The sequence below is a fragment of the Arvicanthis niloticus genome, chromosome 2, assembly GCF_011762505.2.
Source record: "Arvicanthis niloticus isolate mArvNil1 chromosome 2, mArvNil1.pat.X, whole genome shotgun sequence".
In the NCBI taxonomy this organism is placed as follows: domain Eukaryota; kingdom Metazoa; phylum Chordata; class Mammalia; order Rodentia; family Muridae; genus Arvicanthis; species Arvicanthis niloticus.
The window spans coordinates 104,262,282-104,273,136 of NC_047659.1; the positions used below are offsets into that span (position 1 = coordinate 104,262,282).

At 45.1% G+C, this 10,855-nt stretch overlaps 1 protein-coding gene across 2 annotated transcripts; it reads left to right on the forward strand.

The window, feature by feature from the left end:
* The first annotated feature begins 343 nt into the window (after window positions 1–343).
* Window positions 344–10,124, forward strand: Bmp2 (bone morphogenetic protein 2). 2 transcript variants are annotated; one of them, XM_034496886.2, is made up of 3 exons: window positions 344–622; window positions 1,665–2,014; window positions 8,111–10,124. In XM_034496886.2, the coding sequence occupies exons 2-3, from the start codon at window positions 1,672–1,674 to the stop codon at window positions 8,950–8,952; spliced, it is 1,185 nt and encodes a 394-aa protein (XP_034352777.1). In that variant the 5' UTR covers window positions 344–622; window positions 1,665–1,671; the 3' UTR covers window positions 8,953–10,124. The 2 variants fall into 2 exon arrangements, with proteins under 2 accessions (XP_034352777.1, XP_076785927.1); XM_076929812.1 differs by having other exon boundaries at window positions 1,717–2,014.
* The last annotated feature ends 731 nt before the right edge of the window (window positions 10,125–10,855 follow it).

Below are 10,855 nucleotides of genomic sequence, written 5' to 3' on the forward strand. Positions count from 1 at the left end.
GCTCCGCTGGCGAGCGCTGATGGGGGTGCGCCAGAGTCAGGCTGAGGGATGCGGAGTGGCGGCCCGCCCGCCACCCAGATCTTCGCAGCGCCCTTGCCGGGACCCGGCGTCGCCCACGATGGCTGCCCCGAGCCATGGGTCGCGGCCCAGCTAACGCAGAACATCCGACCCTCGCCCGGCGAGTCCCGGAGCCCGCCCCGCGCCCCGCCAGTGCTGGTCCCTGAGGAGGACGACAGCAGCAGCCTTGCCCCAGCCTTCCCTTCCCGTCCCGGCCCCGCACTCCTCCCCCTGCTTGAGGCTGTGTGTCAGCACTTGGCTGGAGACTTCTTGAACTTGCCGGGAGAGTGACTTGGGCTCCCCACTTCGCGCCGGTGTTCTCGCCCGGCGGATCCAGTCTTGCCGCCTCGAGCCCGGTCACCTCTCTGTTCCTCGGCCGGCTGGGCCCACCCCAAGACACGGACGGTTCCCTACGGGGAGAACACCCGGAGAAGGAGGAGGGGAAGAAAGACAACCGAAGCCCAGTCGCTGCTTCAGGTCTCTCGGACAGAGTTTTTTCCATGTGGAGACTCTCTCAATGGACGTGCCCCCTAGTGCTTCTTAGACGGACTGCGGTCTCCTAAAGGTAGAGGACACGGGCCCGGACCCGGGGCTGGCGGGTGACACCGTTTCCCGCCCGGCGGCGCTGGGCGCCTCGGAGGACCGGTGGAGTGGACGTAAACATACCCTCTCCCGGTGCACGTGCAGAGGATCCCTAGAGGGGCCAGGCATTCCAAACCCCAGATCCCTCTGCCTTGCCTATCTGGCCTGCGACCTTCCTCCAGCCCGTTCCTCCTCCCCAATTTTCAATACATTATCAGGGCTGTTTTCGGGGGCGGGAGAAATCCATTTAGAGAGTATGGCCCATAGATTTCACTAGTTCAGTGCCGAGCAGTACTCCAAGCCATAGAGATCCTTGGCTGTCCGTAAGAACTAGGTCCCATCTAGGAAGCTACTAAAAGTTGGGTTCTCCGTGTGTGTTTACTGACAGTGCGGATGTGTCACAGCTTATATGTGCATTCATAGACACTATCTATTTAGGTAATTGCAGGAAGGTGCATGGATTTTTTTTTGACCGCACAGGGGTCTGGGGAAGGGGACAGGGTGGCCTGTGGGTCAACCCTGAAGTTAGGGGCGTAGGCCACAACTTGCAAGTGGCGGTCGTTAGTAGTAATCTTGAGTTTAGCGCTTACTGAATCTACAAGTTTGATATGTTCGTTTACCAGGAAGTTTTTCTATACAGCGCCTCTGAGGAAGTCACTTGTGCATTTGTGTCTGTTAATGTGCAAATGAGCGCTGCACAGTATAGTTTTGTAAGGGATGCAGTGTCCAACCAACCTATGGCTTCTCAGCTTCCTGACACCGGCATTCCTTGCTAGTGTCACAAGCAAAGGGGACAGACGGTCATTGATTTTTTATTGGGAGTTAAGACCAAGCCCCAAGTGAGAAGTCCGGCCGGGACTTGGGGGTCCTCTCTCCTCTTGATCATCCAGGCTGTAGCCCACGAGCATGACATGCCAGGAGGGCATCCTGGAGAAGGCCAGCGAGCCCTATGGGAGCCGGGGCCGCGGGGGCGGGCGGAGGACTGGGCGGGGAACATGGGTGACTCACGTCGGCCCTGTCCGCAGGTCGACCATGGTGGCCGGGACCCGCTGTCTTCTAGTGTTGCTGCTTCCCCAGGTCCTCCTGGGCGGCGCGGCCGGCCTCATTCCGGAGCTGGGCCGCAAGAAGTTCGCCGTGGCATCCGGCCGCCCCCTGTCCCGGCCTTCGGACGACGTCCTCAGCGAGTTTGAGTTGAGGCTGCTCAGCATGTTTGGCCTGAAGCAGAGACCCACCCCCAGCAAGGACGTCGTGGTGCCCCCCTATATGCTAGACCTGTACCGCCGGCACTCGGGCCAGCCAGGAGCGCCCGCCCCAGACCACCGGCTGGAGAGGGCAGCCAGCCGCGCCAACACCGTGCGCAGCTTCCATCACGAAGGTGAGCGGGCGGCGGGTGGCGGGGCGGGGACGGCGGGCGGAGACTCAGCGGGCAGCCTGGGCCTCCGCTAGCACAGTGGACGGCCCTTCGGCTTCTGTACCGTCCCCTCTGTGGCCCCGAGCCAGGGATTCCCCACTGGTGAGTCCGCACCCTTTCCTGGCAGGTAGCCAGAATACAGACTCCTCCCCCTAGAACTGGAGGGAAATCGGAGTGATGGGAAAAGAGGGTGAGAGACTGGCTAGCCCCTAGTCCGCTCAATGTGCGAGAATGCCACAGTTGTGGCTCCTTCTGTGACATGTGTTCACGCTGGAGTTTTAAGCTAGGCAGAGCCAAGGGCAGAATGTTCAGAGATAGTATTAACAAATCAAATCCAGGGCCCCAAAGCATTCAGATTTACTATTCATCTGGGCCTAGTTTGAAAGATTTTTGAATCCCTATCTAATCCCCGTGGGAGATCAATTCCACAATCCCATCATATTGTTTCCACAGTGACCTTCGGTTCTTGTGCTTTTAAATCTTAAGTCTCCAAGTGGAGACCGGGCAAACCTTCAGATAAAAGCTTTTCCTCCCACTGCCTGCTACCTTCCTAGGCAATCAATGGGATTTAAAAAAACATGATATGAATATGGTTTCCCAAGGTAGAATAATGCTGTTTATTTCATCAGAAAGAAATTCAGTGGGTTAGAAAGGCCGTAGAGGGCTATTGAAGACTCTTGTACTGGTGTTCTTAGAGCAGTTAGTAAAAAAATTATGTCCCAGTTCAAGTCTGTGTGTATCGCTTTAAATGTGCTTTCTGCTTACTGCATTCTCAATAGAATATCAGTTCCTTCAAGTTCTAGGAGAATTCAGAGTTGTCTGTCAGTGAGCTGCAATTTATAGAACAGTGGGGAGCTAGGAGAGAAGTTCCCTTTTTAAAGTTTTGCTTTGCCTTGCTGAGAGGATAATTTTTAAGTAGAAATCTATGATCTGAAATGGTAGCCCAACCCCCGTCCCCAATAAGGGATGACTCAGACTTTGAGAAGTATGGTTGATAATAGTAAAAAGTCCCACAGGCAGGTCATATAGCAAGAGGTGTATCTTCCTTGAGGCAGCCAATGGTTATGAAGGGCATTGGAAATCCATCCCTTTCAATCTGGTGCCTAGGGTTTTCCGGGAGCAAAGCTCTGTATTGAAAGATAGTAAGACCACATTCTGCTCCTCAGGGTCTGCCCACAGAGAGCAGGGAGGTTCTGGTGTGTTCATTCACAACCCACCCCCCACCACCACCAAGTGATTCTGGGCTAAGCTAATCTCTCTGGGTTAATATTCACTGAAAAGTTTTTGTAGATCAAAACAAAAACAAACAAACAAACAAACAGACCGCTGACCAGCACAGCTGTTTTTCCAACTCTGGAGATGTAGCAGGAGAACCATTTATTTATTTTTATTTGTTTATTAGTCTTTTCTAGGGTGAAAATTATTCTTTACCTGTAGAAAAAAATAAAGGAGGTATTTTATCTTTATCTTAACTAAGCTAAAAGAATCATTTAAGTCAATTAAAACTCAAATACCCAATTGAACGAAAGGTTTGTCAATAAAATCTACATATTCTCACTCTTCCCTTCAAAGTGGCCTGACAAAAACATGGGCAAAGCACTTGTCTGTATGTCTTATTTTCAAACTTAGTGAGCTTCAGTTCATAAGAAAAAAATTGTACTTTTTGCAGTGATTTTTTTTTCTGGTGTAAAACTGTATAGAAGTTATCAACTTGCTTAAAACAAACTTGCACTGACTTTATATCTTGGTGCAGTTAGATGCCCTTTTTACCGTAAATTTCAGGAAAATCATTTCTTTTTGATCATGACCAGGTACTCATGGCATTTGGGAAGAGTGTTCACATTTGTTAAGTAAGCTAGTGTTTGATTTTTCTAAGCATCCTTGTGCCACTAGGAAAACCTTAATAAGCCATATGTTACCTCATAGGCTTCTTCCTAAGTGCCTGAAGGTAGTTTCATGAGCGTGATGAGACAAAGCATACCATGGTAGTCTTCCAGCCGGTGGCAGATTCTTCCAGACAAAAATCTCCTATTGAACATTAAGACCATTTTACCATAGATTTTTATCTAGGATAGCCTAGGCTTTGCTGAATCCCCACCCTCCAACCTCACCCCAAGGTCACTGAAGACCTTCCCCAACTGGCTGCCACTGGAAAACAGCTTGACAGTGCTTGGCTCCATTGGCCCTACAGAGACTTCTCCCTTAGTGGCTGGCAGATCGTATAGAGAAGAATCTCATGCTTGATCTTCTGATTATGGAGAGCACAGTCTTTCTTTTTTTTATGGAATAAATAAACTATGTGGCCCTATGACTAAAGTTTTCAAAGAGGGAGAGATCCTGTTGGCAGAAGTGCAATTGCCCAGAAAATAGCCACGGTCTAGGGCATCTCATTCTGTCTTGTGATGAAGAAAGCATGGTCCATCCAAAATTCCAGCAAGGGGTTGGATGCAGACATCCAGGAATGTTCCTATCTACTTCTGGCTGTTGCAGTGTGATTACAAAGACTCCGGGGGAGGGGAGCAGTTGCTCAGTTTGCAGATGTTCCTTGCCACTGCTGTTCTCAGTGTCTCTTGTTTGTCAGTGGATCCTTTGAATCTCTCTTGACTCCTCTCCAAACTGCTTTGTCCTCTCTACATGTGCCTTGGGGCATTTCACTTGGTCATTAGAGAATCCCTCCTGGGCCTGCAGGTCCCCCTGTAGGACCTGTGCTCAAGAGAACAGGGACCTAGTCAGGTTAGTGGTGATTACCAGACCCTGCTTTCCTTCCCTGCCACTTCCTTTGTTGTCTTAAAAATTAAACCTTAATTCTGTGTGTTTAAACTTTTTCTTTCTTCCTCTTTGGCATGTCATTTACTTTATCCTGTAGAAAATCACAGTGTGGCCCAAAGCTCCTTGAATCTTGCTGCAGCGGTAAGATGCAGCTGCTGATCTGGAATAGCCTTAGGCTTGTTGTTGTTTTGATGGAGGAATGTTTTCTGTCCAAAAAGTGTTGCAAAATCCTCCAAGCTTAATGATAACTTTTGAACTGAAACTCACTCTACTTTAAGGCAAACAAGTAGCCACAGAGAGCAGAATCTAAACAAGGTCTGGTGTCCCATTTGGCTGTGTCCCTTCAATTTCTGTTCATTTAGCTCTGTCTGCATCTAAAGGGTGCTGGGCAATACGTTTTGATCTTCAGGACAAAACTCATTTTGCAGTTGCCATGGTATCAGGTACCAATTCCTAGTGATTTGGACTGTTGCTTAGGACTTTATTTCTCTCCTACATTATTAATACCTTCTAAAGGCTAGAACTTGAGCATTACAGTACAAGCAAGTTAACAGTTCTGTGATCTAAGAGAAGTCACATAACTTCTCTGAATTCTCAACTGTTTCATCCACAAAATGAGAAAATCATGGTTCCCTCTTAATGTGCTTCTTGTAAGAGAGTTCATAGAAAGGTGACAGCACCATATTTGGCAGAAAGAAAGAGATAGGGGGGAGAAGAAGAAGGGGGAGGAGGAAAGGAAGGGGAAGGAGGAGAAGGAGAAGAAGGAGAAGAAGAAGAAGAGGAAGAAGAAAGCATACACAGAAGCTAATGTTTTATGGTGACATTTTTATTTCAGATTATTCCTTTTTCTAGAAAGTGGCCCTAGCCATCCATTTTGGCTTATTTTGTGGTAGAGGAATAATCAACATAGTGTAAAACAATAAATCCGGGCTTTGTTTCTAGGAGAGACTAGAACAACATGGCTGCCCCACTTCCCTTTCCTGCAGTTTGTTAAAAGCTAGGAGACTGATACTCAGGTTGGAGACAGGTCAGAATCCTGAAATCACTTAGCAAGTTCAGCTGATTCAACAAGGGATATTTACAGAGAATTAACAGCTATTCCGGCCTCCAAAAAGTGTACATTACCTACTCTGTATTTTCAGAACCCCAGGCTTGCTGTGATAATTTGTAGAAGTCTTTTCCTATAATTTTCTTTATTTAAAAGAGATTTTCAATTTCCCACCCTCAAGAAGAGGTTGAAACTTGTCCCTTGAAGTAGAAAAGGTGTTGTGTGTCCTGACACTGGGAAGTTGGCTTCCTGTGTTGAGGTCTTCTGTAAATTCTTGACTTCTCTGTATAATTTCAATGAACAGTCATGTTTGATACCTTGGTATAAAGGATGGGATAAGATCTTCCAAGGCTTATGCTGGTGGGAATGCTACTGGAAGACCAGAGATGGGTCTTTCCCTTGTCATTAGTCTTGGGAATTATATTGTTCTCTTCTGTGAAGGCCACATACTCTGCCTTGAAAATACTTCTTACCTCAAGAGCAATAGGCCACAGGGGGTGTGACTGTTTCTATGCTTCCAGTTGAAAGATGACAATTTCATATGGCCTAAACTTGGCTTTATTTCTTGGAAAGATAGTATTTTCTCACTTCAATGACCTTTCTTCATTATCATAGGGATCACCTCTTCCCTTATTTCCTCTTGTCTTATAGGTGTCTGTGTGCATGTGTGTGTGCTTATGATTGTTAATTTTCCTTGGTTTGTTTGTGGATTGAATTCTGGGATTGTGTTGCTATTGTGATTTTTTTTTTTTTTGAGCCCTGTTGTTGACTGTTGTAGCAATTTGTGGAAGACCTTGGGTAATTGGCCTTTATATTCCATCTCTACAGGAAATAATGTGCACATCACTGTGCCAAAGTCAGGAGATGCCAGTGTGATTTGCTGTGATTAGGGTCTAGGGGTTGTTGCTACTGCTTTACATTTTCTGTTAAGGAAGTGCCTTAGGCAGAAACATTAAGGGACACCAGAATGACAACAAAAAGCTTTTTATAAAAGAAGCTAAATACAGTCCTTCATACTTTCTAGGAATGTCCCTGCCCTAAAGTACCATTAGCTGATAGTGGAGTTCGGAACATAAATGGCTCCCCAAAGGTATCTCCAAGAACCTTTTGGCAAGCAGATGTGAGAGGACTATGAGTGAATCAGCTTGGCCTGGCAGTCTTCATGTCCAAATAAGAGAGCTTTAGAAGACTCTCCTTTAAGTCCCTGGTTAGCTCTAGCTTATCATATCCTGAATCCTTATGTGTTGGCCAAAACTAAGGCTTCTTCTATAAAAGATGCTTTACAAGTCTACTCCTTCATCAACATACTCTTGAATATGTGAAACATCCTTTTAAACCTTGACACTGTGTGGTCCGTAAACATGCAGCATCCCTTGCTTAAGAGCTTAGTGGAAATTTAGGACCACAGGCCTCTTCCCAGACCAACTGATGTGCAGACAGAAGTCCAAGAACTGCTGTACCAACACAGAGGGTATTTTGAGTTAGGATGAGATGGATACAAGAGAACAGGAAGTAGGAAGTGATTTCTCCTGAAGTTCTTTATCGTTAATTGCTACAGTGACCTAGTGCCACCCCATACCTTTCCGAAGAACTATATCCCCGTGAATGCCTTTGTCTTTAGAGTTCTGAGCAAAATGGTAGGGTGTGCTTTGCAAAATGTCATCATTGATGTTGAATTTCAGAGTCTTTAATTAAGGGGCTGAAATCTGGATATTGAGATTTGTAAATCATCTAAATTGTAGAGTAATGTTTGCAAATGCCGCTTAAGGGATTGACATTAAAGCTCGTTTTCTTAGTTAAGAAATGCAGTAATTTCCTCAACTCCTCAGTCATTAGCCCTCTACTAACTACAGTGCTGACTTTTCCCCCTTAACGTCTGTGAATTCCAAAGAACTGTTTCACTATTTCCTCCATTATTATAGCTACCTAGAAGCTATGTTCATATATTGGATCAAAAGCATAGCAATTACAAAGTTAATGTGGCCATATAGAAAAGGGAAAAGAGACTCTGTTTTCACTTTAATTTATTTTTTTAAATAGTATTAAGCAGTAAATTCAGGGCCATGGACAGTGGGGCAGACACTATATCTCTAGGCCTGACAGTTTTAATTTCTGGTTGCAAATTTTTATGTAGTTTAACTTAAACCATGCATTGAAGTTTTAAATGCTCATAAGGAATTAAGCTCCCACTGGCTCTCTTACCAAATGCTTTTCCTTTTTTTTTTCCATGTTGATCAAACTAGAAGCCATGGAAGAGCTTCCAGAAATGAGTGGGAAAACGTCCCGACGCTTCTTCTTCAATTTAAGTTCTGTCCCCACTGATGAGTTACTCACATCTGCAGAACTCCAGATTTTTCGGGAACAGATGCAGGAAGCTTTGGGAAACAGTAGTTTCCAACACCGAATTAATATTTATGAAATTATAAAGCCTGCAACAGCCAGCTTGAAATTTCCTGTGACCAGACTATTGGACACCAGGCTAGTGAATCAGAACACAAGTCAGTGGGAGAGCTTCGATGTCACCCCAGCTGTGATGCGGTGGACTGCACAGGGACACACCAACCACGGGTTTGTGGTGGAAGTGGCCCATTTGGAGGAGAAGCCAGGTGTCTCCAAGAGACATGTGAGGATTAGCAGGTCTTTGCACCAAGATGAACACAGCTGGTCACAGATAAGGCCACTGCTAGTGACTTTTGGCCATGATGGAAAAGGACATCCACTCCACAAACGAGAAAAGCGTCAAGCCAAACACAAACAGCGGAAGCGGCTCAAGTCCAGCTGCAAGAGACACCCTTTGTATGTGGACTTCAGTGATGTGGGATGGAATGACTGGATCGTGGCCCCTCCGGGCTATCATGCCTTTTATTGCCATGGGGAATGTCCTTTTCCCCTGGCTGATCACCTGAACTCCACTAACCATGCCATAGTGCAGACTCTGGTGAACTCTGTGAATTCCAAAATCCCTAAGGCATGCTGTGTCCCCACTGAGCTCAGCGCAATCTCCATGTTGTACCTAGATGAAAATGAAAAGGTCGTGTTAAAAAATTATCAGGACATGGTTGTGGAGGGTTGTGGGTGTCGTTAGCACAGCAAGGATAAATAAATAAATATATATATATATTTTAGAAAAAGAAAAAATCCTACTCCCCCTGTCCCCCCCAAAAACCAGCTGACACTTTAATATTTCCCAATGAAGACTTTATTTATGGAATGAAATGGAAAAAGAAACACAGCTATTTTGAAAATATATTTATATCTACGAAAAGAAGTTGGGAAAACAAATATTTTAATCAGAGAATTATTCCTTAAAGATTTAAAATGTATTTAGTTGTACATTTTATATGGGTTCAACTCCAGCACATGAAGTATAATGGTCAGAGTTATTTTGTATTTATTTACTATTATAACCACTTTTTAGGAAAAAAAATAGTTAATTTGTATTTATATGTAATCAGAAGAAATATCGGGTTTGTATATAATTTTCAAAAAATAATTGTAGTTGTTTTTCAGTTGTGTGTATTTAAGATGCAAAGTCTACATGGAAGGTTACTGAGCAAAGTGCTTGCACGTTTGCTGTCTGTTGTCTGCAGCGCTACTGTTAAAGTTCACAAGTTCATGTCCAAAAAAAAAAAAAAATGGATAATCCACTCTGCTGACTTTCAAGATTATTATATTATTCAATTCTCAGGAATGTTGCAGAGTGGTTTTCCAATCCGTGAGAACTTTCATTCTTATTAGGGGGGATATTTGGATAAGAACCAGACATTACTGATCGGATAGAAAAGCTCTCGCCGCCCTCCCTGCAGAACGAACAAAGCAGGACCAGGGGAAATAATTAGGAAAACTGTGACCATGTCAGGAAGTGATCATGGCATCTTGTTCTTTCTTAAACCTATCCCTTCCAGGGGGCTGATCTGGCCAAAGTACTAAATAAATTATAATATTTCTTCTTTATTAACATTGTAGTCATATATATGTACAATTGATTATCTTACGGCCCTCGTTAAGAAGTGGAAATTGACTTGTATTTTGTGTTTACCCTATCAGCAAGCTCTTCATTCTCCTAAGCACCCAATTTTCTACATTTGCCTGACACGCAGCAAAATTGAGCATGTGTTTCCTGCCTACACCCTGTTCTCTGACCTATCAGCTTGCTTTTCTTTCCAGGGATATGTGTTTGAACATATTTCTCCAAATGTTAAACCCATTTCAGATAATAAATATCAAAATTCTGGCATTTCATCCTATAAAACCTAACCCGTGAGAGCAAATGGTGTGTTTGTGTTTACAGTGTCTACCTGTGTTTGCATTTTCATTTCTGAGGTGAATGATGTTGAGGTTGGGAGTAGGGGAGAAACGACTTAAATGGTTGGAGAATTCCAAGCAAACCCCATTTGGACTGAAGGACTTACCAACGAGTTAATAGTTTTCATAACCAAGGTGTGTGTGGGGGGGAGAGTTGGGGAGGTGATGGGGGGGGGGGACAAATGAGAGAAAGCCGATGCCTAAATCAAAGCAAAGCTTACAGTACCCAAGGTAAGGTTCCAGAGATGATATCCCATTCAACAGAGGCCACAGTGCCAAAAAAATTAGAGAGTGTCTGTGATCAGGTTCTGCAGCACATCTGCCAATTGGCCAGATGCCCAAATGGAGTGAAGTCAGATGAGGCTCTGGAGAGTGAGCCTTCAGCAATGGCAGAGCTTCTGTGCTCAGGTTGGAAGCAAAACCTAGGCAGGGCTTTGTGGCTATGTTTGCAGACTGGGGAATCCACAGTGCTAGTTCCTGGCAGTGTTTCAGGTCAGTTTCCAGAGTATGTGTCCAGTAGTCCTCCATCATGGCTGAAGCCCAGTTCTCACCTCCTTTCCTGACTTGAACCTTAGAACTGACTTAGAAAGCAGTGTGCTTACAATGGGACAGGCTGTTATAATTAAAGTCTTCCCAAGGATCTCCATGCGATGACCTCGAAGCATACTCACCTTTGGAAACCT